This window comes from Equus przewalskii, chromosome 6 (genome assembly GCF_037783145.1).
Source record: "Equus przewalskii isolate Varuska chromosome 6, EquPr2, whole genome shotgun sequence".
Taxonomy (NCBI): domain Eukaryota; kingdom Metazoa; phylum Chordata; class Mammalia; order Perissodactyla; family Equidae; genus Equus; species Equus przewalskii.
The window spans coordinates 26,457,390-26,483,228 of NC_091836.1; the positions used below are offsets into that span (position 1 = coordinate 26,457,390).

Below are 25,839 nucleotides of genomic sequence, written 5' to 3' on the forward strand. Positions count from 1 at the left end.
TCCCATGACACAACAAGGCTGAGGGTTGGGTCCCTTTCTCTTTAACTGATGTCACATGGTCAACACCACTTTTAGATTAGATGGCTATGTAGTCTCCTTCCAGGCACACAGGAAGATAAGCATCTCCCTTGATGCTGATGATAGGGTTTACAAAGAACCAAGACGAGGCCTCAAGGAACTCTAAGTCCTGGCACCTGGCTCTGCAGAAATGCAATCTTAACATCATTGGTGGTTCCCTGGGCCTCATCATACCCCTGTGTCTCATAGACCCCAGCTTCCATCTGAGTCAAGTTCTCCCCACAATTTAGGCCAGGAAGAGGATGTGTAGAGCTTCGGAGTCCCCTAAGGATCTTTCAAGGAATTTTGCTACCTGGGACCCACTCCAGACCTGTCTAATCAAACTCTGCAGAGATGGAGCCCAGGAAGGTGCAATTTCCCGGAAACTCCCCAGAGGATTCTCTTGCAGCCAGACTGCCACCATTTGGGTCTGAAGGACAGAGGGATGGGTCTTCCAAAGTCTCTTGTATGAAAGTCAGTATAGGGAGTTTCTCAAAGAAAGTAGTTCCAGTTATCTCACACTGAAGAGCAAGAAGGTGAGAGTCATATTGAATGTACTTAAGGTTAGACAGGAAGGTGTTTACGTTTGGAGATGTATTGTTCTGAGTAAGTGTTTAAGGTAAATAAACATTTCAGATTTCTCGGTAGATGCCAGTCCCAAGAATACTTGGTCTTAGTACTTCTCTGAGCAAGATAGAGTCAGTGAGAAAATTAGAAGTGAGCCTCATTTCTACTAAACGAGCCTTAGGAGTAAATTGACTGCTAAGAGTTACCCCCACTCCTAACATGGTGATCTTGAGAGAAATGGTCAAAAACGTGTCTGGCAACAGAGAGACAGAACAGAGATAGAGAGACAGAGAGAACACACAAGACTGAGCCCCGGCCCCAAGTCGGGCTGTTGAGGTTGGCATTCTAGGGCCTTCCTAGCAGATGACACCTGGAAGGTCAACTCTGGTCCCCTAGCTCTTCCTGAATGGAGTCGTGGTGGTGTCCCAGTAGAGCCAAGATGTCACCCAGGGGGAGGCATGTGTAGTACATCGGCAGCCAGCCCCAGCCATCTTGGAGGGCCCCAGATCTTAGACCGTCCTACTCCGAGACCAAGGATTGGGAGAGATGGGGAAGATGCTGCCTCTGCTTGAAGAGTCTGGCCCGCATAAACAGAGAAGCAAATAAAATATTTCAGCTGCCACCAGTTTGGGATATCCACTGTGGTACTCACCTTGTGGGAATCAAGGCAAAGGTCCCTTTAGAACAGCTTGAGCAAATGACTGCTGTGGGCTGGGGATCCCTGTGGCCCTCCACCCCACCCCAGGATGCCAGTTTCAGTGCCCGAGGTTTGCAGGACAGGGTCTGTGTCTTGGGAAGGGTGGGATGCAGAAAGCAGCCCTAAGGGTTTCAAGTGACTTGTCACTGGTCTCTTAGGAGGTGGCCTTTCCAGCTCAGATGGAACCTGGCCAAGGATTCGCTCTTCATTGCTCCACATCAGTGCTCCTCAGAGTGTGGGTGGGCCCAGTGGCCATGAAGGAGGTGATGAGAGTGGTACCTGGGCCACTTTGTTATTGTAATAGTTATACATTTACTTGAATGTGTTTAAGAATAATAATTAGCACATCATCAGATCTGGCTTTCTGTGGACTTTCTTGCTTAGGACAAGTTAAAGGAAGTATTTAATTTTAAAAAGCGAGTCACGTTTAAGAGAAATGGTAAGTAAATAATGGTACAGGTGGCTTGGGGCTGAGGCAAAGGTCATACACAGCTCTGGATTAATCATATGAGTAACAGCCGAACACCAGGCCATCCCAGAAGAGGCGGCCATGCCTTCTGGGAAGAAAATGTCCTGAAGGAAGAAAACGTCACAGGCTCTGAGCCATGAAGGGGGAGGGGGAACCTGCACCTCACATTTCCTCCCACCCACCAGCTCAGGTCTACAGCCCAGGTCGAAGAGTTGCAAAGAAGAATAAGTAAAAACCACAACAGTTTAGTCAATAATCATAATACACTACTTCAGTAACCCAAAACTCAAAGTGCTCTCTCTCTAAACTTCCCACCAGACCTTGCGAGCATGAACTGTAACAGCCGCAGGAGACAAGGGCCCCTTGATGCTGACAGCAGGCCCAGGACATCAGACGTCTGCAGACGCGAGGGCCCTCCACCAGGCTCAGCAGGGCAGCCACTGCCCCGCCCGGGCAGCACCGGGGACCAACGCCACGGTGAGCCAGAGAAGGGGGACGGCTCTGCCAAGGGCTGGCCGAGAGGGCTGGTCCAAACACTGAACCGGAGACTGAGAATAACTCAAAGGGAAGCTGTAACTCTGGCAGGTTTATGCCATCCTTCTCGTTTTTTAACTTACATTTTTTCCTGTGTGTTTTATAAGGGTTACATACACTAGAGCATAAGTACAAATATAATTTATAAATACAGAAATATCAGAGTGCACACGCAAAATTGTTTACAGATGGGAGGCAGGATGCAAAAAGTTCAGGGGCTGTAAGTCTGCGTGACTCACTAACTGCACCTGCCTGGATTCCTGGCAACACCTTCTCCACGTAAACTGTGCCTCCCCTGCTGGATGCTGAGGGAGGTTGGGGGGGACCTGTGCCACTGAGCTCAAAGCACCTCATGCCATAGTGGGGCTCTGGGGCCTGGGGGGTTTCGAGAGGCCCGGGCTCCTTGGAGGACCGGGTATACGGAGGCTGTGTAACCTCTTTTTAGAGCCCTGGAAAGAGCACAGGGCTTGCCTTCAGAGGGACATGCACTGGAGCCCCAGCCCCAGCACACACCAGTGTGCAATCTTGGGTGAGCCACTCTGAACTTCAAGATCGTCTTCTGTAAAATGAAGAGGTAATGAGTGATATTACCTCGTGGCATTGTTGTGAGGCTCACACGAGGTAAGAAGCAAAGGGCTTTGGGGAATCATAGAGTATATTCCTTCTCCCAGGTAGTGTCCTGGGCATGGAGTGACCCCAGAGGCTCCCAAGCTCCGAAGCCTGCAAGGAAGGGGTGCCACAGGGCCAGCCGGGGGAACCTGTGCTGAAGCTCTAGCCCAGACAAAGCCAAGTCTCTGCTCAGACAGGCCAGAAGTCGTGCACAGCCCAAGGGAGCTGGGACACTGGCACCCAGCCACCCACACCCACCATCAGCCACCCCTACCGTCAGGCTCCTGCTGCCGTGGGGGAAGTTCAAGGGCAAGGAGCTTTTCACTCTTTAACTCTCCTTTTTGATGTCTGCCAGACTTTGGGGGCAGGAGGGGAAGGAGAGGAGACAGCTGACACTCACGGAGTAGCGGGTACTCATTCTGAGCACCTTCAGGGGTCCTCCTGCCTCACAGCCTCCTTTTCACCCCAGCCTCCTCCAGCCCCTACCTCTTGCTTCCCGACCACAAGTACAGGCTGAGTTGTGCATGTTGCAGAAAATAGGATAAACCAGGGCTGCTTTGTATGGTTGCAAGTTCAGAGGCTTTGGAGTTTTCTGGATCTGGCCTTGAAGCATCTAGAAACACCTGAATACTTGGATGATTCCCATCTCTCTCTCTCCTGCTTGTCACCCTAGTCACCCTGCTGTGTATTGAACTCCAGACCGCAGGCTCCCAAACCTCTGTGCACCCTTTGGAGGAAATAGCTCCACTGACCTCCCCCAGCCCATTCCCATCCCATGCCATCTACTTCCTCTAAGTGCCTGTGAAAGAACTTCTCTGGGAGCAGGAAGATGCTTTGACTCATTCCATTCTCCCATTTCTGATTCTTGCCATTTGGGGAAGCAGGAGAAAGAGAGGGTTCCGCTATGCTTCTTTGTGGGGATGCATAAGGGAGTTAGAAGCAGGCTCGTCTTTGCCTGTGTCCATGGCCAAGAAAGAATCAATGGAGGTCAAAGGCATTGCCCTTCACTCCAGCCAGTGGCACAAGCAGCAGAGAAAGCGTCCTTCCCAATTTCGTACAGACTGTGTTATGCTTTTTACTGTTCTCTGCTGAGACTGTGAGCTCCTTGGGCATGGGCACACAGTCGCTCATCCATCTCTGTGTCTCCCAGCCCAGCTCAGTGCCTGACACACAGGAGGCTGTGGATGCTGGAGTGAGCCGTGAGGACAAGGCCACAGCTGATTCATCTCTGTCCTCCTAGGGCTAGCACAGAGTCTAACAGAGCAGATGTTCTGTACTGCTTATTTGCTTAAAGCTGCTAGAATAAGGGCCACCTCTCTCCTCCCCCTGTCCTGGCTGAGACCTCCAAGTTAAACGTGGGCTTTGGACCACCCTGGAGATCCTGCAAATCAGTGCTGAGTCTCAGAGATCCATTGCTCAGGCACAGCCTGAGATCGAGGTTTTCCCCAGGTGTGAGCTCTCCCGGCCACCCAGGAAGGGGCTAAAGGTGAGAACTGTCTCACCACAGTGCAGACAAACAGGGTCAGAAAGGCTGTCAGCTCCACCCTACCTGTGCCTGCTCTTACGACCAAAACACACTGCAGCAGCGGGAACACCAACCCCAGCCCATCATCTGTGGTTTCAGTTCTATGGTGAATCATTTCCCTGTGCAGGTGCCCGAGCAGGGCAATCTTGGGTTTAATTACTGTCAGGCTGACAGTGAACAAGAGGCAACAGGGGGAAGAAGGGGGAGCCCTAGGCGTGAAGGCCCACCTGCCATGGTCCAGCGTGCCAGGCATCCTTAGGCCCAACCATGAGCCTGCTGCTGAGGGAAGAGTTGACCCGCCTCACTGGGAGGTGGTGAGAACACCGTGAGAGGTGTGAGAGCGCTTGGCAGATGGGAAAAATCCGCCACACCTGTGCGTTATTTAAGGCACTAACAAGAGTTGCAGGATAGAGTCAAAGGTGCCGCTTGGAACAGCTGCGGGGCACTATTTGTGTAGAGTCAATATGAAAGGTCATCCCCCCCACCTCCCACCTGCCTGCAGCAGAACTGCTCTGCCTCCCTTCCTCCAGAAGAGACCGCAGACTCTGGTTTCCTGAATCCAGCCTTGTATGGCTCCCCGGGACTCCAGGACACCCAAGAAGGGAGAGAGACAGGAAGAGAGCCAAAGCAGTTTGGTGTCAGCAGGGAGTTCCTGAAAGGAAGCAGAGAAGATGTGAAAGATGGTCTCCCACGCAGAGGGGGATTTTCCAGGAAGCTAGAAGCTAATAAACTTCAGCTTCAGGCCCCTTACTTGCATTGACCCTTCCAAGCCCCTCTGCCTAATTTTGCATTAATAACTTTGTATTCTTGTTCTAAGAAAGCCTCCAAAACCGTGTAAGCTTCAGCCCCCACAAAGCCTGGGTCTGCCGGCGTTCCCAAGTAGGACTCCTCTCTCCTCAGAGATAAGCTCCCATCTCTCCCCCAACCAGAAGGCCAACGCCCTCCACTGGCCAGCCTCCTCCCACTGGACATTCGCCTGTCTAGCCAACTCAGACAGGCCGGCCTGTTCCTGGGCTCATGGCATTCCCCTGCCCGGACTGCATTTTCCCTAACTTTTCAGCCTGTTGCCCTCTGTCGCACTCCTACTTCCTCTTCAGGACCCAAGCAAACACTACCCAAAAAGGGAAGCCTTCCTCCGAGTCCCCGAGAGTTCCACACTCCCTTCTGGGTGCCCCCATGGTGCTCAGTACATCCCTCTGTCACAGCACAAATACCCCACATGGAAACTTTAGTTTTGAGGGTCCGCCTCCCTGCCCGGGTTGTGCGCTCCTCCCCGGGTCCAGACGGGCTGATCTGAGTCTCTATCCCCAGAGCCTACCAGCTCGGAGCTGGCCCTCCCGGGTTCTGGGCAAATGTTTCTAGAGTAAATGAGTGGATGGATGGCCCTACTGCTGGGAACAATGGCAGAGTGACTTTGAAAGGTCAGAGTTCAATCCTGGTGTCCCAGGCAGTCATTGCTCTCACACTCTGGCCACCCCTGCTGGATACCTCATTCAGCTCCTCCAGGAAGCCGAGCCCTGAGGAACCATTCCTGGAGCCTGTGCGCCCCCTCGTGGCTGAAATGGCCACCGGCCCCCCCCCCCACCTTCCCCAAGAACTAAAGGCAACAGGCAGGGCCCAATCCTTGGACATCCTGCACAGCAGCTTGACACCCCAGAGCAACGTGATTACCAGCGTCTGATTCACATGGAGGATCAAGTTTTACAGTTTCTTTAATTCCTTGGCTGGAAGGGACTATGAGGACTCATCTCACCCATGGTCCCAAAGACGCCCCGCGGACCTGGTTAACCCTGGCAGTGAAGTGGTCTTCACATCTGTCTAGGAGGTCTCAGAGCAGAAAAGAGAAGGCCATCCCTGCTTCCTTTGTCTCTGGTCTGACACTCCTGCCTGTGGCTTCCAAGGCCAGTCTGGCAGCCTCTGCATGCGTGCCTCAAATGCTAGGGATCTCCAAGAGACCTGGGATCTGTGCCAAGGCCAGGATAAGCTATGGAGACCTGATCCCACAGGGAGTCACACAGCAAAGTCATACCCTCCCCTTTTTGATTTCTTAAGGAGCCCACCAGCTACTCTATTCCAAGAGCCTTCCTCACTCTGCGCCACACAGTGCCACCACCACCTCCCCCAGCCCCGTCACCTGGAATCAGGGACAGCAAACTACTGTACTTTGTTCAGCCTGGACAGAATTGTAGTCATAAGTTGAACGTGACACCTTTCAACGAGGCAGGCTTTCTGCTGGTGTCCCCTTTCCCCTCATTAAATATTCTAGTCATTTCCCTGAGTTCACCGTAGTTCCTGATAGAATCTGAGTCAGAGAACCCCACTCTACAGCTCGTTCACATCCTCCTTTTCACACCATTTAACGTCTTCCTACAAAATACTACTTAATAATTGCCTTTTCTAGGAAGTTCTCCTTGATTATTTATTTGATAATCATGTACCGTTGTTTTGACAACCAGAGCAGGCAAATGGAAATGAGAGATACAGCCCCAGACTTCTGGTAAAGGAGATGGAGGAGCTGAAATATTACAGGGCAGTAAGTGCTTTAAGAGGTGAGCATGAGGGTTCTGAGAGCACTGGGGGCCACACAGAGCCCAGAGTTGGGGGTGGTGCCAAGGAAGCGTTCCTGGATGAGGCCATAGCTGCATTGATTTGTAAAGGATGACTAAGTAGTCGGTTTCCAAGCAGAGGAGGCCATGAAGGAAGAAAGCCCTCTAAACTGAAGGCCAAGAGGCAGGAGAGACCACATGGCCCCAAACAAAGGCTCAGCGTGGCCAGTCAGAGGCTATGTCAAGTGGTTGCTGAGGGCAGGTCATGGGGGCCTTGCTGCTCTGTCAAGGAGAGGCACTGTTATACTGGCTCCTTAGAAGGGTCACTCCAGCCACAGTGTGGGGACAGACAGGTTAGGAGCAAGACCAAGCTAAAGGGACCCTTTAGGCAGCCATAAGGGTCATCCTGGAGAGAGATGATGGGAGCCTCCTGGTGATAAGGGATGACTTCTCTGCCCAGGCTGAGCAGTGAAGGGAAGGAGAGCAATCTGGTGGCAGAGCTGGAGCAGGACGCAGAGTCCAGGGAGATGTGTCTGAGAGAAGGGAGACTTGGACTTCCCTAACGCTGTGGAGAGAGAGGCAGTGAAGACACGGAAGGAGCCGCCAACTCATGCTCACTTTCTCAAGAAGGAGAGAACGGAGCTCAGAAGGCTTTGAGGAGAAGAACAAATCTCCCATTAAAACTGACGGGAAATTAGGGAGGTTTGGATATAGACATGTCTGTGATTGTGGGAGGGGTAAGAGGAGGCAAAAAATCGAAAGTACTCTTATCTGAGCGTCTCTACTTTCTCTGTGCTGTAGGAGGTCAGGACATTTGTTGAGAGTATTGGGGGAGGGGGCAGCACGATGAGGAACTCTAGGAGAGCCCTGAAAATTTGACAGAGCCTCTTGGGGGAGAGAGCTGACCACAGGCATACAGAGAGATCTCCAAGGGTGGGGAGAGCTCCACTCGGGGTTTGAGACAATGCTGTTGCTGTGGTCACATCCACAACACGGAAGGATTCTTTTTCAGCATCCCAGGTGCAGGGGTGGTGTAGGTGGATGGTTGGCTTGCTCTGAGTTAGAGTTTTGCTGGCCAGGTGTGGCAGAACAAAGATGAAGGTATTTGCTAAAGAGTGGCATCTTGAGGGGATTAACCTTGGGAGCCGGGCAGGAGCGGGCTGAAAGCAAAGCCAAGAAGGGGCTGATGGACTGAGAGAAATTCGAGGGTTCAGGAGCCGGGAATCTTGAGGAGGCTGAGAGGCAGGTGTAATGAGAGCGAGGGAGTGAGAAGGCTGGAGGATGTGGAAGAGCGTGGCTAGAGAATGGACAACTGGGGATTGAGTTTTATAAAGCCAGGAGGACACAAAGCCACAGGTAACCAGCAGGGGAGGGTGGAGCGGGGCCATCCACACTCTGAGTCACATGGCATCTTGGTTCTCTCCACCCTGCCACTCCTCCCCACCCAACCCCCAGCAGACACACATACACACACCACTAAATCTGCTTGGCACCTACCTGTCCCCAGTCTGCGGGGCTGCTATCACTACAATGATTAATAACAACAACAGGAAGATGTAATGAGCACTCACCACACAGGGCTGTAGCCCCAAGCCCAACTTTTAATTGCTCCAACCACAGAGACCTGAAGCATCTGTGTCTCAAAGGCAAGTCAGTCTGTGTGGAAGCCACATGTCACAGTCCACTAGAAGGGGTCAACCTACTGAACCTGAGTTAAATGTGAAGCAGGCCCAAAGTCACTCCTATCTTCATTTTCCCAGTAATCTCCCATAATGTCTGCTTCATGGTGCAATTTTTGTGGAATTAAACATGAATAGCTTAAAAATAAATACCTGGCCCAGGGGTAGGGTAACCACAAGCAGGGGATTAAAGTCTATTGACCCTATGACCTAGCTGGGAGTCAGTCCTACTTAATTACAACAAGTTCTGTAATTGTTTTTAAAGACATCTCAGGCCCCCAGGCCATGGGGCTGGCCACCATGTTAAAGGGCCAGGAGAACAGTCCATGAAGCAGAGGGACCAGCTTCATAGGCTCACTTTGGCTGCTAAGTCCCTCTCAGGACTTCCCCATGGCCCCCAGGGTGGTCCACTGTCCCTGATTCTTGGTTCACCCTTCCTTCCACTGAGGTTTCTCTCCTCCTAGCCAATTTCAGGTCAGGATTCACCCCAGGGCCAGGCTTGTGGGAAAGACCCGGGGCTGGAAATGGACCCAAGGAGGGGCAGTGCAGGCCCGGGCAGCCGGGGCAGCTGTGGATGGGGGTCCAGCAGGCAATGATGGCATGGCACAGGGGGAAATGATGGACCTCAGGATGGGGTGCCTAATGGGCAGGTGAGAGGCCAGAGCCAGAGGTCATGATAACCTGAGTGCAAGTCCTAGAACAAGAGCTTGGCATAGGGACCGGATCAGAAACCCACTTGTAAGAACCTGAGAAAACTCAGCGCCTGGGGAAACTCGGGGCGGGCACCTCTCTACTAAAGCAAGTGGGAGCCAAGAGCCGGGGGCCCCGACTGGGTCTGCCCGTGACTCCAAGCCTGGAGTACGGAGGATGTCCTGCCTCTAGGCCACACTGCTCTGGGACTTGACCAAGAGCCCAGGTCTGGGGACCAGGGGAAGAAATAGAGCGGGAGGTGTCCTTCTGCAGAGGAGGAGGCAGCAGGTACAGAGCACCTCCCTCATCTTCCTTTCCCTGAAACAGAGCCCTGTGTCCCTGACGTTTTGCTGGTAACTTTCGGAAGCAGGAGAGAGATCAAATGGGGCAAGTTACAAATTGAGCAGAAATGTCACCAGAGCCCCTGGCATAGCTGGGGTGAGGCCTCTCTCCTGGCCCAGGCCTCCACCAGCCTCCTCTCACCAGGCGGGATCCTTATCTGGACAGGTGGGGCCCTCCCAGCTCCCTGACTCTGGTGTCTCTCACAGGCTGGCATTCCTGGGCACAGCCTCAGTCCAATTCACCAGGCACTACTGAGCACCTGCCTGGTCCAGCACTGGCATCTGCAGGAGGCAGGGAGGGCACTAAAAACCTCTGGGAGACCCAGCCATCTGTAAACATGCTATAATCCCAGAGGGCTATGGGACCGCACAGTAAATGTCTTCCCATCCCATAGAAATGATGCGAAAAGTGAGAAGATGAGGTCATGAATGCGGAGGGCCCTGTCACCTTTAACCCCTAGACACGTGAGCAGTTGGCCTCCGTAAGGAAAGGGGAGTGATGTTTTCTAACGAATGTTCTGGAGAGAAGAGGAGAGCACCCAGCAGAGCCCTCAAACCTGTTGGGTTTCTGGCTCTGCCACTCCCTGAGGGGCCACCTCCCTCAATTGGAACCATGAGCAGCCTGATAAGGCCCACCTCATGGACTGCCTTAAGGCTTAAATGAGAAAACCTGTGAAAGAACTTTGCCAATTGCAAAGCACTACACAGTGCCTGCTACCATTGTTAAAAATACAGAAATACTGAGCCAGCCCTGATGGCCTAGCGGTTAAAGTTCAGCACGAAGGGTGGCCCAGGTTTGGTTCCCAGACACGGAACCACACCCCTCTCTGTCAGTAGCCATGCTGTGGTAGTGGCTCATGTAAAAGAACCAGAAGAATTTACAGCCATACATAACTATGTACTGGGGCTTTAGCGGGAAAAAACGGAAGAAAAAGGGGAAGATTGACAGCAGATGTTAGCTTAGGGTGAATCTTCCCCTGCAAAAAAAAAAAGAAAAAAAGAAATACTGTGTGTCATGGAAGCTCCATTGCCAAGACAAGCAAAATGATGGGCCTTTGGTTGCGCTGGGCTGGTCAGGATGCCCCAGTCTCGGCAGGCCCTCTAGATGTGGCTCTGTCTCCATTCCTTTGCTGCTTCACCTGGAAAAGCATCTGGATTCCCCCATCCTCTGCCTCACTCTGGGCCCAGATGAAACCATGGAGTACCTAGATCTGGGGGCGCAGGGTGAGGTTCCCAACCCCTGCTGGATAGGCTAGTAGAGAACCAGGGGCCCCAATAGGGCAGCAGGGTCCTACTCAGGACCAGCGCCCTCTTGCTCCCTCTATGGCAGGGAAAATGGAAGGAGAATACGTGCTGTGCTGTAGCCAGCTAAGAACCTGCAGGCGGGGGAGGCCAGAAGAACTTGATTAGCATGTTATCTCCTCACCCTGAGCATGGGGAGCCCGCTGGGAGCGGTGGAGGGTGCACCGCCCTAGCAGACAAACCTGCAGACCCACCTGTGTGGGACAAAGAGGAGGGGCTGGCTGGGGCACCAGGAGGCCAGGGCCCCGAGCCGCCAACCCCATTCTCACGCTCTGGGGGCTCTCTCAAACCACATCCACTCTCACGCCTCTCCCCAGAGTGGGGAAGGGCTGTTGCCTGGAGTTTCCACCTAGCGCCCAGACGACTCTTCACCTTACACCCGCCTGGGTGAGCAAGGATGTGGAGGGAGGCTGAGCTCTCCCTCCACCAACTGGAGTTCCGGCCCCCTCCCCATGCTCCGAGGGTGAACATCCCCTCTCCATCCCCCCTACAGCCCTCTTGCAACTAACTCATGGTGCTGATCAAAGAGCTGGAAAATACTAAAATAAGATCTATTGGCTTCGGAAGGCATGAGGCAGGGTTTTGCTTTGCCTGCTGGCAGTGGAGGGTGGATGGCGGGAGGCGGCCCTGGGAAGGAGTAGTGGTGGGAACCCAGAGGTGGCTGCCTCGCTCCCCTGAGAGATCGTCCTTGGCTCTTTTCCTTTCCAAGCTTACCACGCCGGGTGCCCCTGGGTCCTGGGTGGGGAGACAGGCGTTGGCTGCCTGGAGGCCCCTCCACAGAGCTGGAGGCTAGAGGGATTCCCCTTTTCTTCGTCTCTAACAACCCCCTTCTCCCCTCGCTTCCTCCGGTTCCCTGCCAGCTCCAGGTCTCCTGGAATGATGGTTCCCGTCGCCTTCCAAAGCTCTCTTCAGCCAGCCCGGAGGACAGACGTCCGCTCCCGTCCTGCTGAGTTGCCCTCGTCCTTTCATCCCCAGGCAGACACCCACGCTGGCCCTCTAAATCTTCGCTTACTGATCCAAGACTAAGGGACTGAGAAGGCTCCTCCAGTCTGCGTCCTCCGGTCACAGTGGTCCTGGTTGCAGGTTTGGGGGACTCCCAGGGGGAGGTCCCCGGGCCAGCAGAGCCTCCCAGAATCACCACTTCTGCCGAGTCACCAGTTCTAGCATCTCATTGCAACCCTGCCTGTCCAGAGATGGGACTCCCTGCACCACCCCCTCCACGACAGACACACCCTGCCCATATTCAGTGCGGTGACTGAGAGGCTGTCGATGGGCCTGGGCTCCAAGCCCGTCATCCTCCTGATTCCCGCCTCCCCCAAGCACTAGCTGCAAACCCCAGATCTGGGCCTGTTTTCCCATCTGGAAATGGAGGAAATAATGCCCACCTCACAAGATCGCTGGGAGCACTGGATGACTCATTCACGTAAAGCATTTAGCAGAGTCTGCTAAGTGCTCACTCACTAAGTGGCATTTCTCGCTACTGTTATGCCATATATTGATTTTCTTTTAATAGTAAACTACTCCAGGGACTAGTGTGGTGAGTTCCCACCTCAGGTTATCTTCTTCCCAGCATCAGTGTCCTGGGGAGGCCCAAGCAGTAACAGGGTTACCAGGTGAACACACAACCAGACCAGGGAAGTGGAGTGGGCGCTCCGGGAGGGCCCCATAAACACCACCAGGGCTCCACAGAGGGTACCTCTCTAAGCAGAACCTGCTTGTGCCCCCGCTCCCAGGCCCTGTCCTCTCGCCCGGGCACGCTTGGATCTGTGAACACCATTTCCTCCACACTCGGGATCCCCCTTCTGATGACACTTTCTTTCTCTAGATGCGTGAGTCTCACTGACTAAGCCAGTCAGATCTCCGTTCCCTGGGCCTCCAAGAAGGCGTTTCTCTTCCCATTATGAGTTGACTTTGCAAAACCAGCCCTCACTGCTCAGAGGTTTCCCGCTTTTGCAGCCCACAGCCTGGCTGTTGGTGTGCAAGTAACAATGCCACTCAATGTGTGACGGTTACAAAGGACAGCCACCCCACATGCTACCTCAGTCCAGGTTTGTTAGAACTCAATCTCCCCCTCGGAACTGGAAGGCCCTTGACCAGCCGCCACGCAGGCTTTCAATTCTGTTCCCTCATAAAGAAAAGCAGGCCGAGAGAAGCACCCAGAGCTAGTGCCTCGCATCAGGTACTCCTCCAGTTCACGGGGCCAGGACCGCAGGTCAGCCTGCTCCTCTCCAGACCCTGTTCAAGGGCCCCAGTCCAGCAGAGAAAGCCGCTCTGACCTCTTCCTGCAAACCGGCCGATGGTTAGGAATGGAGACAGGCAGTTCACTGGGGCTCTGGCTCCTTCGATTTTGTGTTTGGGAACCAGGCAGATGGCGGGGAAGGAAGGAAGATGGCGGGCAAGGACTTCACCCACACAGCCTCTCTCTATCCCTCCCTCCACACGCCCAACCCCTTGCCCTCTGTCTCATCCACGTCTGTGAGTTTCTGCCTCTTCATCAACCTCCGTCTGTTTTTCTGTCTCCCTCAGTTTCTGTCTGTCTTAATTCCACTCTTCTTTCTCTTTCCTCCAGCGGGTAATTTTCTACGGACATTTCCACTCTCCTTCCTGTTTTCTGTCTCTCCTTCTCTGTCTCTTTCTCATCTCCATCTTCCTGTCTTTATTTCTAAATCTACTTTACTCTCTTAAATTACTCAATTTTTTTTCTTTGGTTTTCTTCTTTTCCCTTCCAAAGAAAAATACTAAAATGGGAGATAAGATAGCTGCCAACCTTGTATCGATTTCACACACCCCATCCCACCCCCATACACACAGACCCCAAGATCCTGTTCAGGATGGTGGTTCTGGGTGCCATCCTCAGAGTCATCACTGATAAAATGGATAGCCTTCTCCCTGTCAAACCCCAGATGGCCTCTCAGTCAAGCACACCCCAAACTGGAGCAACCCGGATATCCCAACTCAGAAATGACCAGACCAGGACAGAATGAAATATTTCTGTTGTAAAGCATGGCCTCCAGTGGAGCCTTCTCAGTGGTCCAACACCTGTCCCTACCTGGGTGACTACACAGCACCCACACCCCATCCCACCCCACCCAGCTCCTGCCCTGCCCTGCCCTGCACTTTGCTTATCTTATCAGCAGAAGATGACAGCAAGGACACACCCAGCCTAATCCGGCTTTCCCAATAACTTGAGTCTGAAGTACCATCAGTAAGTGGCCTGGTCACATCCAAGATGGCTCAGAGGAGGCAGAAGATGAGGGGTACCTATACTTTGGGTGGTTCCCAGAAATGAAATACAAGTGGTCTGGGTCTGATCCCTGGGACATGGTGCCTAGTAGCCTGGCTAGAATCGAGAAGACTGGACAGAAGATACTATTACGGCCCAACTGACTCATTTCATTTCCTTCAAGCACTGTCATCACCATCACTCAGCAGGCCCTGCCTGGGGAAGGGTGCCTGCAGCCCCGAGACCTCCAGAAGCTGGACCCGGCAGGCCAGCTCCATCCAGGGCTCTCACTGGCGTCTCCGACTCAACCTGCTCAGATCCAGACTCTTCATCTTCCTTCCCAAACCCATCCCTCACCTCTGTTTGCCACCTTGGTAAATAGTACCACTATTTGCCGGGTCATTCAAAGAACTGGGACTCACCCTGGATCCCCCGCCAGCCTTGTTTTCCGAACCTAGTCACCAAGTCTAATCCACATGTAAAATTTCTCTCTGCTCTCCTGGTTCCTCTGACCTGGTTCAGGACCTCATCGTCCCTACCGGGACTTCTGCAATAGTCCCCTACTGTCCTCTCTACCCCAGTCTCACTCCACACTGCTGCCAGGGGTGGAAGGGTTTTCCAAAATTAATGAAGAAAAAAACAAATCATCCTCCTGCTTCAACAACTCCTCCTGGCTCCTTATTGTCCAGACCTGTGTTCTCCAAACCCCTTTGATCCCTGATGATAAAAAATTTTGGCACCCATCCCTCACTTATGTATATTTATTTGCATGTAAATTATGTTTACGTGTACTGCCATCATTAGCCAAAATCTGAAGGACAATAAACCCTTAGAGAAATAGTATTGCTAATATCAGGAGATTTGAATCTATATTTCAAAACATCTTGACAATTTTGAATATTTCTGGTCAGCTTCTATCAATTATGATTAGATTTTTATAGTTTTTAACTTAAGACGGAACGATAATGAGGAGCCCATTCTAAGAGTCAGGGAGCAACATCCTTGCCATTTCCTTGCTCTCTACTTATGCTTGCATTACTGGCCTTCTCTCCAACCTCCTGTATCTTTTCAGAAAACTCACTAAGCTCCTTGTCCATTGTGTGAGGGTCTGTTTAGTTAAAACTAGACAAGACCACCCACAAATCCACTTCACGAGCAAGTGTAAATAGGTCACAATACGCTAAAAGTGGGTGAAGATGCAAGGACCCATCTGTGGGTTGTCATGGACGTCCCCATGCCCCGCTTCCCTCAGACCCCATCAGACCCACGCAACATGTGTGACATCGGGGCTAAGTGCAAGTACCAGGGTCAACCCATAGAGCAACTATTAGAAAAGCTCAAATTCTTTCTTCAGTTTTAATTTGAAAATACACATAAATAGAAGTTTCAGTATTTTTTTCTCCTATCCCAATGGATCATCTTGCATAATCCCTGAGTTCAAGAACCTAGTTTGGAACTTCTAGTCTGGACACAGGTCTGTGTCCAAATGCCCTATTTTGCATACAGGTCCTGCAAAAGAATATGTCTTATGAATTTCTCAAAATAGGGGCCACGTATTACTTCTTTTCCCAGACCCCAACGCAACGCTGGCAAAGAGAAGATGCCAATAAATGTTAATTAATTTTTATTTATTTATTTATTTAATAGAATTAATAGCTGGTTCCCCAAACGCACACAAACTCCTCTCTTCGCTGTGAATGCCCTTCTCCCCTTTGGCTCCCACTTTTCCACCTGACCAAGTCCTGTTCACGCTCATAGGCTCAGTTCAAATGTCACCTCCTCGGTGGGCTGCCCTGACTCTGGCTCTGTTTGCTGTTCCACCGCCTTGCTCACCAGCAGATCACAGTGAGATATCCGGCCAGGTCACCATCTGCACCTTGTCAAAGAGCTGCAGAAGCAGGGGAGGCGCCTCATTCCTCTGTGTGTCCCCAGTGCCCAGCACATCGTAGTGCTCAGTAAGTGTCTGATGAATGAGAGACTCTCACAGAGCCCAGGATGAGGTCAAGGGACGGCCTGGGCCAGAGACTTTCAAGTTCAAGAACTTTGATTCTGGGTAAAGGGGAGGGAGAGGAGCAGAGCTAAGGGAGACCGCGTGAGGGACAGCCAGGACCGGGTCTGCATGTTGAACCTCATGAAGTGCTGCTCACTGATGGCCTTTCAGGCCTGAGATAAGTCTACTTGGAAGCAAAGTGGGGAGCCGGGGTAAGGAAGTAGGTTTCCACCACCTGGCGGCACTGTGTCGGCATCCTAGGAATCCCATGGAGGCCGAGTGGCCTCAAGGAGCTGAGCAACCTCTACCTGAGCATCACTTCGTGGCCAAAAGCACTCAGGCAAGCCAGAGGAACCAACATTATCAATAAATGATCATCTGCGGGATTTGGCAAGGCCTAGACGTAGACAATCTAAAAGCCTTCCCTCTTCCAACGGGGTCAACCCAATGAACTCATCTGTTAATGGTCCCATTAACAACTGTCAACTCATCACCCACAGAGAAACCTCAGAGTCATCCCCAATTCCTCCCACAGCCAGTCCTTTGGATTCTGCATCAGCAATGTCCTCAAATTCCAGCAGCCATCGTCCTGCGCAAGCTTGTGCTCTGATCACCTGCCAAGCACAAAACGTGTGGTGTTGGGCCAGGTCCCTCAGTTCCCTCATCTGTGAAACGGGAACGTTAAGACTGAGTTTGCAAGATTATTAGGACAAAATTAGTTATCTTACATATAGCACATAGCATAGGGCACAACACGGTGTAGAATATCAATGAAGAATATGTCCCCTCCTCTTCATCTTCTCCATCCCTGCGGACCACGCCTTAATTAAGGCCCTCTCCATCTTTCCCCCTAACCATTGCAACTGCCTCTTACCTGGTCTCCCCGACTCTCCCCTACACTCCTGCCAGAGTTATCTCCCTTTGCAGCAGGAGTGATGGGTTTTTTTTGGTTTTGGGGCATTTTCGTTCTCTTTTTAAAGATTGGCACTTGTGCTAACAACTGTTGCCAATCTTCTTTTTTTTCTGCTTTTTATCCCCAAATCTCCCCAGTACATAGTTGTATATTTTTAGTTGTGGGTCCTTCTACTTGTGGCATGTGGAATGCCGCCTCAGTGTGGCCTGATGAGCGGTGCCATGTCCGTGCCCAGGATCCGAATGGGCAAAACCCTGGGCCGCCAAAGCGGAGCGTGCAAGCTTAACCACACGGCCACAGGGCTGGCCCCCAGGAGTTGTGTTTGAAACTAAATTTACTCAAGCAACATTTAAGTACTTTTTGTGTGCCAGGCACTCATTTACAAAGATAAATGAGATCTCTTCCAGCGAGCCTAGTTTCCAGACATATTTCAGACTTTCTTTAGCTAGAAGATCGCTAAGCTGGGACTCAAAGTGAGCCCATGTTCTTTCTGATTCACCACCTCTTCTCCATCACCCCTAACCTGCCTTCCTTCCACCCCTCCCAGCCCACCTTCAGCACAAGGAGAAGTAGCAGGAAGTCCCAGCATAAAGAGGCTATCCAGGGACAGCGACAGAAACAGTAAACAGGCAAAGATTAGACTCAAATATCTGCAACGGCCTGGCTCAATGGCTCTGGTAGGGGAAATACCTTTTTTGGGAGGGAGGGTCACTGCCCTTCTCAAGATTTCCCTTTATGTGACAGCCTGAGCAAGATCGGATGCTCGCCTTGGAGGGCCTTCTAATGCAAAAGCAGAAAATTCAGCATCTCTGCCCCCCGAGAAACAAGGCCATGGCCCCAGGCCTACACCCGCCTTCACTGGTCCAGCCCACGCTTGACGGCCGAGAGCAGATCCAGCATGACCCCTCAGCGCCAGCCTGAGACCACCAGCCCCAGGCCGAAGGACTCAGGGATTCTCTGAGGGGGCTGCAAGACAAAACCCCGTTCCCAAGGCACAATGGCCACACCGCCGTCTACCTGCCCTCCCAGACAACATCATGCCCACAGGGCACACTCTTGGTATAGCTGAGAAGGTAGATGTCACACTAAATAAAAGCCAGAGCCAAATAGGATTAGACAGGTGTGACAGTGTCTAATGAGGTACCTGAGACAGGTGAATTTGCTGCAATAAATATAATCTCAGTCAAGGATTGAAACCCTTGTCTACCTAGGGGATGGGCTACCAGGATTGAGCCGCTCTGGGTGTATAAGTGTCAAGGACGGGGAAAGACATGGCAGCTCTGGAGGGAACAGGAAGAACAAAGAAGAGTAAGACACAACCCCTGCCACGGGCGCTGTATCCACTTCCTGGGGCTCCAGAACAAAGTACCGTGCGCTGCGCAGCTTAAACAGCAGAATTCGATTGTCTCCAGTTCTGGAGGCCCGAAGTCCAAAATCCAGGTGTGGCGGGGCCGTGCTTCCTCTGAAGCCAGCGGAGGAACCTTCCTTGCCTGCCTCCCGCTCAGGTTCTGGGAGCCACAGACGCTCCTTGGCTTATGGCAGCATCACTCCAATCTCTGCCTCCATCTTCACACGGCACTCTCCCTGAGGTCTTCACAGCATCTTCCCTCTGCGCATGTTTGTGTCTGTGTCTTCTCTCATCAATCGCATTGGATTAAGGGCCCATCCTCCTCCAGTATGACCTAGTCTAACTTAACTAATTGCATCTACATTGACCACATTTCCAAATAAGGTCACATTCTGAGGAGCCGGGTGGACATAAATTCTTGGGGGACATTATTCAACCCAGTATGGGCATCTACAATCCAGCAGAAGCATATTCCGCCAAGTTGCCAATAAAAGGTAAGGTACCACTTGAAGGGGCTTGGGGCTGGTCAGTTCCGGGTGGACGTCTTAGTAGCTATGGAAGCCTGGACAAGTCACTCAACTTCTCTGAACCTCAGTCCTCTGGTCCACTGCAAAGGGTTGTTTTGAAGGTCAAACGAGAAAAAGTGCTTTGTTCCTGTAAAGCTCTGTACACAGAGCCATGTGGTATTTCTTCACCAGTCAGGGCATTTTCTCCCTGTCAATGCCAGATGTGACACTGACACTCACACCGCCTTTTCTGGATCCACTGCCTGTGCTAGAACGCCCCCCGTACCTGCAAGGCCGGTCCCACCCCACTTACGTGTAGGCTCCCAGGACGAATTGGGAGCTGCTGTCATCTCCGCAGCAGGCCTTTGCCAGGGTACCTCTGCAGAAAGTCGGAGCTGGATCATTTTATGATTCAGGACCTCCAGATGGTGTCCTTAAGTAGCCAGGCCAGAGGGACTGGGCATGTTGTCCTCTTAAGCCCCTGATTGGCCTCGCCTTCTCCTCTGGCTCAGCCGCCTGCCTGCAGCTGGCCCTTTCTGTTTGTGCCTCTCCAAGGATCGGGGTGCAGTCCCATTCCTGGAGAGGTGCCAAGGCAGAGGCCAGGAAAGGAGGAACGTGGGGGCTGGACCACCTCTGCAAGGGGAGGGGATGCAGAACGAGCCCACAGGATGAGCCAAGCACGTGACAAACAAAACTCAGCACAGCTCTGAGAACCCAGTGGGACCGCCGCTGCAGGACTGTCCAGCGCCTCCCAGGCTGGAGCAGGCGGATGGGCTACATCAGGGCCCGCTAAATTCTCACACGTCCCAGTCTGTGAGAAACTCCTCCCTTACACGGACAGTCCTCCCTACGGTGGGCAAAGCCCCCCACAAGCATTTTCTCCCCCCATCCTCACAACCACCCCACGGGGAAGACGGTGCAGCTATCTCAACCCTGCAGGTAACTGAGGCCGAAAAGTTTAAGGGTCCTGCCCTCACCCACACAACTTGCAAAAGATGGGGCTAGAACCTGAATAAAAACTTGCACTGGTGATGAAGTGATAAAGAATTAATGACACATATAGAATACATGGCGCCAGTAATGAAAAAATACATTTTGAAGGTAATGATTCATTTCACCTATGACAGAGATAATAAACATCTTCCCTTCACTGACAAGATGTATATGGCACTTACTGTGTGCCAGGCACCACTATAAGCACTTTACAAATATTAAATCACTTAGTCTTCACAACATCCCTAGAAAGTAGATCTTATTATTGTCACCCATTTTACAGATGAGGAAAGTGAGGCACGGAGAGGTTAAATAATATGTCCAAGGTGACACAGCTAGTAGGTGACACAGCCCTCATAGTTAAGATTTAAAGCTGTGCATGGAGGTTATTCCATGTAGAAGCTGTTGATTATCTGGATCCTGAGAAAATAAATGTCTTAAAGTTTCCATCTATACTGCTTAATTTAAGCCAGATTCTTTTTAAAAAAATCATCAAAGTCCTATATGTTCATGGTCTCAAATTTATAGCACAGTTAGGATGAAGAGCAATGTCTCCCAGCGCCATCATCCTCCCTGCTTCTTTAAACCAGAGTGAAGTTCAAAACGTATCCTCTAGAGACAGGTGAAAAGAAGGAGAAGACGAGGCCGGCCCCGTGGCCGAGTGGTTAAGTTTGTGCACTTCACTTTGGTGGCCCAGGCTTTTGCCCGTTCGGACCCAGCGCTGCTTATGAAGCCATGCTGTGGCACTGTTCCACACAGCACAGCCAGAGGGACCTACAACTAGAATATACAACTATGTACTTGGGGGCTTTGGGGAGAAGAAGAAGAAAAAAAGAGAAGACTGGCAACAGATGTTAGCTCAAGTGCCAATCTTAAAAAAAAAAGAGAGAGAGACTGGATTCAGAAATAACCTAAAATTCAGTCCTGGCCTCATTTAGGGGGAGAGGGCTGAATGACAAGGATTTTTCCCAGACTGATTTCAAATTACACGGGCAAAGTGGAAACTGCCCCCGGGACCCAGGCAGGCCCACCCAGAGCCCTGGTACCACGGGGTCCTGAATAGCTTTTGGAGGTCCCTGGAGGGCCACAGAGGCCATTGCATACCCTCTCCACAAGTCACGCAAGGCCTACCCATGCACGATGTCATGGAAAAGACCTGGGCATCCTAGGCTACACAGACCCAGGTCCCAACTCTCTCTGAGCCTCAGTTTCCTCCTTTGTAAAATGGAGGCAACGGCAGCGCCCACATCCTAGGGTGGCAGCAAGGACTCAATCACATAACCCAATTTCTCTGCACAGGCATAAAAGCCTGGCACACCGGAGCGCATATTACGTGTTAGTTGTTTTTTACTTTTATGTCTTATTGACGCAAAGGTCTTGTGTCATTCTCAGACACACCTGTCTCCCCTAACTCCACACCCAGCCTTAGTTCCCGCACCTATGGGAGTTCCTCCTGGCAAGGGTCACAGAGGAAGGGCAACTTCCACACAAAAGGGGTCAGCCAGGGTTGGGGGCCCTCGATTTCCCCAGTCCTTTGGTACAGATATTTGAGGCTCAATTCTACAGCCTGGGGCCCCAAACCATGTCTTGGGAGAAGGGTTGCTAAGTACTGAAAACTCCCTCTGGAAAGTCAGAGAATCAACAGAGAGCCACACTGCACCCCTCACAGCGAGCCGAAGTGCCCCTTGCTGTCGCCATAGGACAGACACTGCATTCCCTACATGCTGCACTTGAGAGCCACTTGGCTGGGCTGATTCGGGCTGTGGCCAGCATGTGTCCACGGGCTGTACCCTTCTCTGCTTAATTCCTGGAGAGACTCGAACAAAAGGGCCTGTCACTGAAACTGATCTCAAATTACTTGGGCTCAGAGGAAAGAACCATAGATTCTGCTGGCTGGAAGGAACCCCAAAGGTTCATCTAGGTCGAGGTCCAGTCTCTGAATTCAGCTTACTCCAGAAGTAACCGCCTCGACCCACTCCTGAGCGTGAGAAGAGATCCAGAACAGCACTTCTCAGACTTCAAGAAGCATACGAATCACCCGGGGATATTGGAACGCAGATTCCTCCTGATTCAGGAGGTCTGGGAAAGCGAGGACAGTGCTGAGCCTGCATTTCTAAGAAGCTCCCAGGTGATGCCGCTGCTGCTGGTTCTGCAGACACGCCCTGAGCGGGAAGCATCTAGAGGGCTTGGTGCCCTCAGAAGCTCCTGCTTTAATAGGGGAAGTGCAGTATGTGGGCAGACTGAGCTCTCCAAGGCCAGAGTTCTTTTTCTGCAATCACAGTGTCTAACCCCAGAAACACCATAGAAAATATTCACTGGATGGATGGATGCATGCATGGGCAAAGGGCTGTTGATATTAAAATCAAATGTCCAATCAGAAACAACTGGCAACTGATACACTGTCCTATAAATTACATATCTAGGTAAAAAAAAGTCCTAGGGAGACAATGAAGGAAGGGGGAAGGAAGGGAGGGAAAGAGAGGGCAGTGAAAGATGAAGAAGGATCTCAACCCCTGAAGAGTTTTCTTTTTACGTCGAGTAGAACGCCTTCTTAACCTTGCGTGATTTGTGGATGCGCCATATCCGCTCCAGCAGACCATGAGATGAGTGTGTGCAGGGCTGTGTCTGTATCTCCTAATCCCCAGGGCCCAGCACAAGAGCCGGCTCTAGCAGGAGCTCCATAAACACACATTTTGTGAAATGAACGGGAAGAACAGCTCCAGTGACGAAGTCTCTTTTAGGTGCCAGACAGAGATATCTCATTTAATCCTCATAACAACCGTATGAGGTCAGTACTATTCTTATCCCCACTTTACAGAGGAGGAATGTGAAGCTCAGGAGGGTTAAATAAAACGCCCAGAGTCACAAATCATCAGTGTGGTTGGGATTAGGACTCAGGACTCCAGGCTCCCAGAGCCCATGCTCCTCACCAAGGGAGAGCCAGGCTTTGTGAGGCCCGATGCTTATTTGTTTCGAGGATCCCTCTACAAGAAAAGATATGACAGAAAAACCTGCTGCAAAATGTACAGAAACACATGACCACGTGAACCTGTGGCTGGGGCCCCGCCCGGCCTTGGAGGGGCCGTGCAAGAGAGGGGCTCTGCAGCTGAGACTTCACTAGCTTGACCCACATGCTCGAAACAAGAGGGAAAGGAAGAAGGAAGAGGAAACATGATTGGAGAAAGAGAGGAGATCAAAGGAGCGCAAAAGGAAAGAGGAAGGAGGAAAGAAAATAGGAGGAGAATTTAAAGAGATGGGTAGCAAAGAGACGGCCGTTGGAGGCAGACAGACTGGGGAGCGGAGGCTGCCTCTGCATGAATGGGGGGTCCTGCCGGCTGTTCTCACCTGGCACCTGGGAGGAGTGAGACCTCTGCTCTCTCCAGGCCTCTGTGCTTCCACCTATAGGCTTTGCAGCCTCCTCCTCCCCGGCCATCTGAGCAGCCCTGCCCACCTCCTGTGCACGTGCCTCCTTCTCAGGCCTCCCCTCAGGCTCCCAGACCCACCTGGCTGCCGGGCCCAGAGCCGCAGCCAGGAGGGCTGAGTAATCAGTCCCCCACAAGCCTCGCCCAGCAGCGTTCTTGCCCAGGCAGCTACCTCCTTCCTGGTTCATCACCTGAGCGCCCAGTGAGCAGATACAAACCTGGGGCCGGATATTTAACCTGGCACATAGAGGAACCAAGGCTAGGGAGAGCCCGGTCCGAGGTGGCACGCTGGCCTCTCACTGCCCGGCTGCTGGAGTCCTCCTTAAAAGGGAGATGTTTGCCTGGGTCTTTGCAGCCTGTCCCCTGAAGCTGGCTGTCCTGAAATCACAGGCGCTAGACTCTGCCCAAAACCTCCAATTCTAAAGGCCACCGCCCTGAAGAAGGGGAGTGCTGGGGCCATGTTGGTTCCAGAGACGCTGCAGACCAGCCCGCTGCTCGGAGGCAAGCTCAGAGCCACACCGCATTGGGCAGCTGAGAGCTGGCCAACAATCGGTGACATCCACCCCATACTCCTCCCACTCACACGTCACTGCGGTCTCCCGTGGGCACATCTCCCCAGACCAGGCACAGGGCTTTCAGACACTAGTGTTTCACTCAGCCTGTTCACACGGAGAGGAGAGAGAACCAGAGTCAAGTCCCAACTCGGCCAAAAACTCGGCGTGACCTAGGGGCCAGTCACTTCATCTCCACAAACTATGATACCCTCAACGGTCAGATGGGAACAAAATATTCCTCAGGGGTTGTTGTGAGAACTAAAGAGAGGGCGTGTTATCAGCGGAAGGGCCAATCCACAGGTCCAACCTGGGCTGGTCTCCGGGGAGGGTCAAGGCTGAGAGATGGAAGGAGGTCTGGATTTGTTCGGAATCTGACACTAATTTACTGTGAGATCTTGGGCGCTTGGCTTTGCCTCTCTAGGATTTAGTTTCCTCACTCACAAAAGGAATGGGAGAAGACAGTTGCCCATGTCCCTTCCAGCTCTGTGGTTCTGCGGTTCCAAGGTGTCGCCTTCCACACCCCCTGGCCATGGGGAGCTCAGGCCTCAGGATGCAGCAGGATGTGACTCAGAAGTGACCCCGTACAGAGGGAAGACTGGGGTCCGAGCCATGGCACCAAGGGTGATATGCAAAATATTTAATAACTGGTGAGCAGGGGCAAGAAGCCCTCAGAAGGGACGGTCTGCACGGGACAGCTTCGCCCTTGAGGTCCAGGGAAGGGGGTATACCTCGTCTTCTTCATGGAAGAAACCGTCCTTCTCCATGGCTGTCCTAATCCTCTTGCTCCACACGTGGCAACAGTCCAGGTCCAGTGAGCAGCCCACCCCCCAAACTCCTTTACCTTCCCACAACCCCAAACCAAGCACCCATACGGTGAGAAGTCATGCAACTAGGAGAGACAGTACCTTCTGACATCCCCGTCAGCCAACACCCGGTTGGGTGGAAGTCATTTAGGCGGGAAGGCTTTTGCGACACCTAGGTGTGTCACCTCTTCTGAGGCGAAGGGCCCTGAGTGAATGACGGGAGGTGTTGTGCCAACCCTTAAGATAGGTGTCAGGTTACAAGATACACAATCATTCCAGTTTGGCAACTTCACCTGCAGGGTTGTTTTAATCGACCTGCCCCGCAGTCCCCAAACCACTCCTGGAATACAGCGGTAGGAGGCAGCCTGCTGGCTAAGGGCAGAAGGATGCTGGACCTGAGGGAGCAAGGCCTGCCCTGCACTTAGGCTTCCTCCAGCCAATGCTGCCCGGGGATCTCTGACCTACTGCCAGCCCGGGCCCGCTCTGGGGAGGCCTTTCCCCTGACTTGGGTTGCCGACCTCAGCTGCAGGCCATAGAGGAGTCTGGAAGATCACAGAACCAGCATGGTGAGTGTGGGGACCCTCTGCTCCGAAGACTCGGGGAGGGTGGGTCTCCTAACAAAGCGCCCTTCAGGCAGCCTTAGAGGTCATCTGCTGAGAATTTTATAACACCTTCTAGGTTAAAAAAGAGGTCACACTCCAATTGCCCCCACACTCCAGCTGCTTATGCGTCTCAGGACCTGCCTGCCCTCCTCTCGCCCTCCTTGCCAACAGCCCTTGCACCAGCACCAAGGAAGCTGAGACACAGAGGCCAGGACGATCCTTCCTGACTATCCCCTCCTAAATCCTGCCTGCTTTCTTGCCCAGTGTCTCCTGGGCCGTTGGCTGGAGGTTGGCACTCTTTTTCCGAGGGCGAAGGGCTGTTTTGATGCCACCTCCCTGGGGAAACAGACTCCTTTTGTGTTTCAAGAAAACAGTAGCGAGCTGCCTCAAAACAGCCTAGGGTGTTGTGGAGATCTACACGGTCTCTTTCTCAGCCCTGCCCTCTCTCCTCCTCAACCTTCTTCACTGT

At 52.3% G+C, this 25,839-nt stretch overlaps 2 protein-coding genes and 1 long non-coding RNA gene across 11 annotated transcripts in view; 2 read left to right on the top strand and 1 right to left on the bottom strand.

Moving 5' to 3' along the window:
- SMIM35 (small integral membrane protein 35) overlaps positions 1-25,839 on the bottom strand; it is a 73,273-nt gene that overhangs the window by 39,341 nt on the left and 8,093 nt on the right. The gene's annotated exons all lie outside the window — the stretch shown is intronic.
- On the top strand, positions 2,114-14,982 carry LOC139083859 (uncharacterized). The gene is made up of 3 exons (XR_011540883.1): positions 2,114-2,267; positions 11,877-12,099; positions 12,842-14,982. It is a non-coding gene; the product is annotated as an uncharacterized lncRNA (long non-coding RNA).
- TMPRSS4 (transmembrane serine protease 4) overlaps positions 25,035-25,839 on the top strand; it is a 34,128-nt gene continuing 33,323 nt past the window's right edge. The window contains exon 1 of one of the 3 annotated variants that reach the window (XM_008513496.2): positions 25,035-25,334. In XM_008513496.2, the coding sequence (XP_008511718.1) occupies positions 25,332-25,334 (3 nt within the window). In that variant the 5' untranslated portion in view covers positions 25,035-25,331. The remainder of the gene's footprint in view (positions 25,335-25,839) is intronic. The other 2 variants (XM_070623226.1, XM_070623227.1) reach the window with 2 other exon arrangements.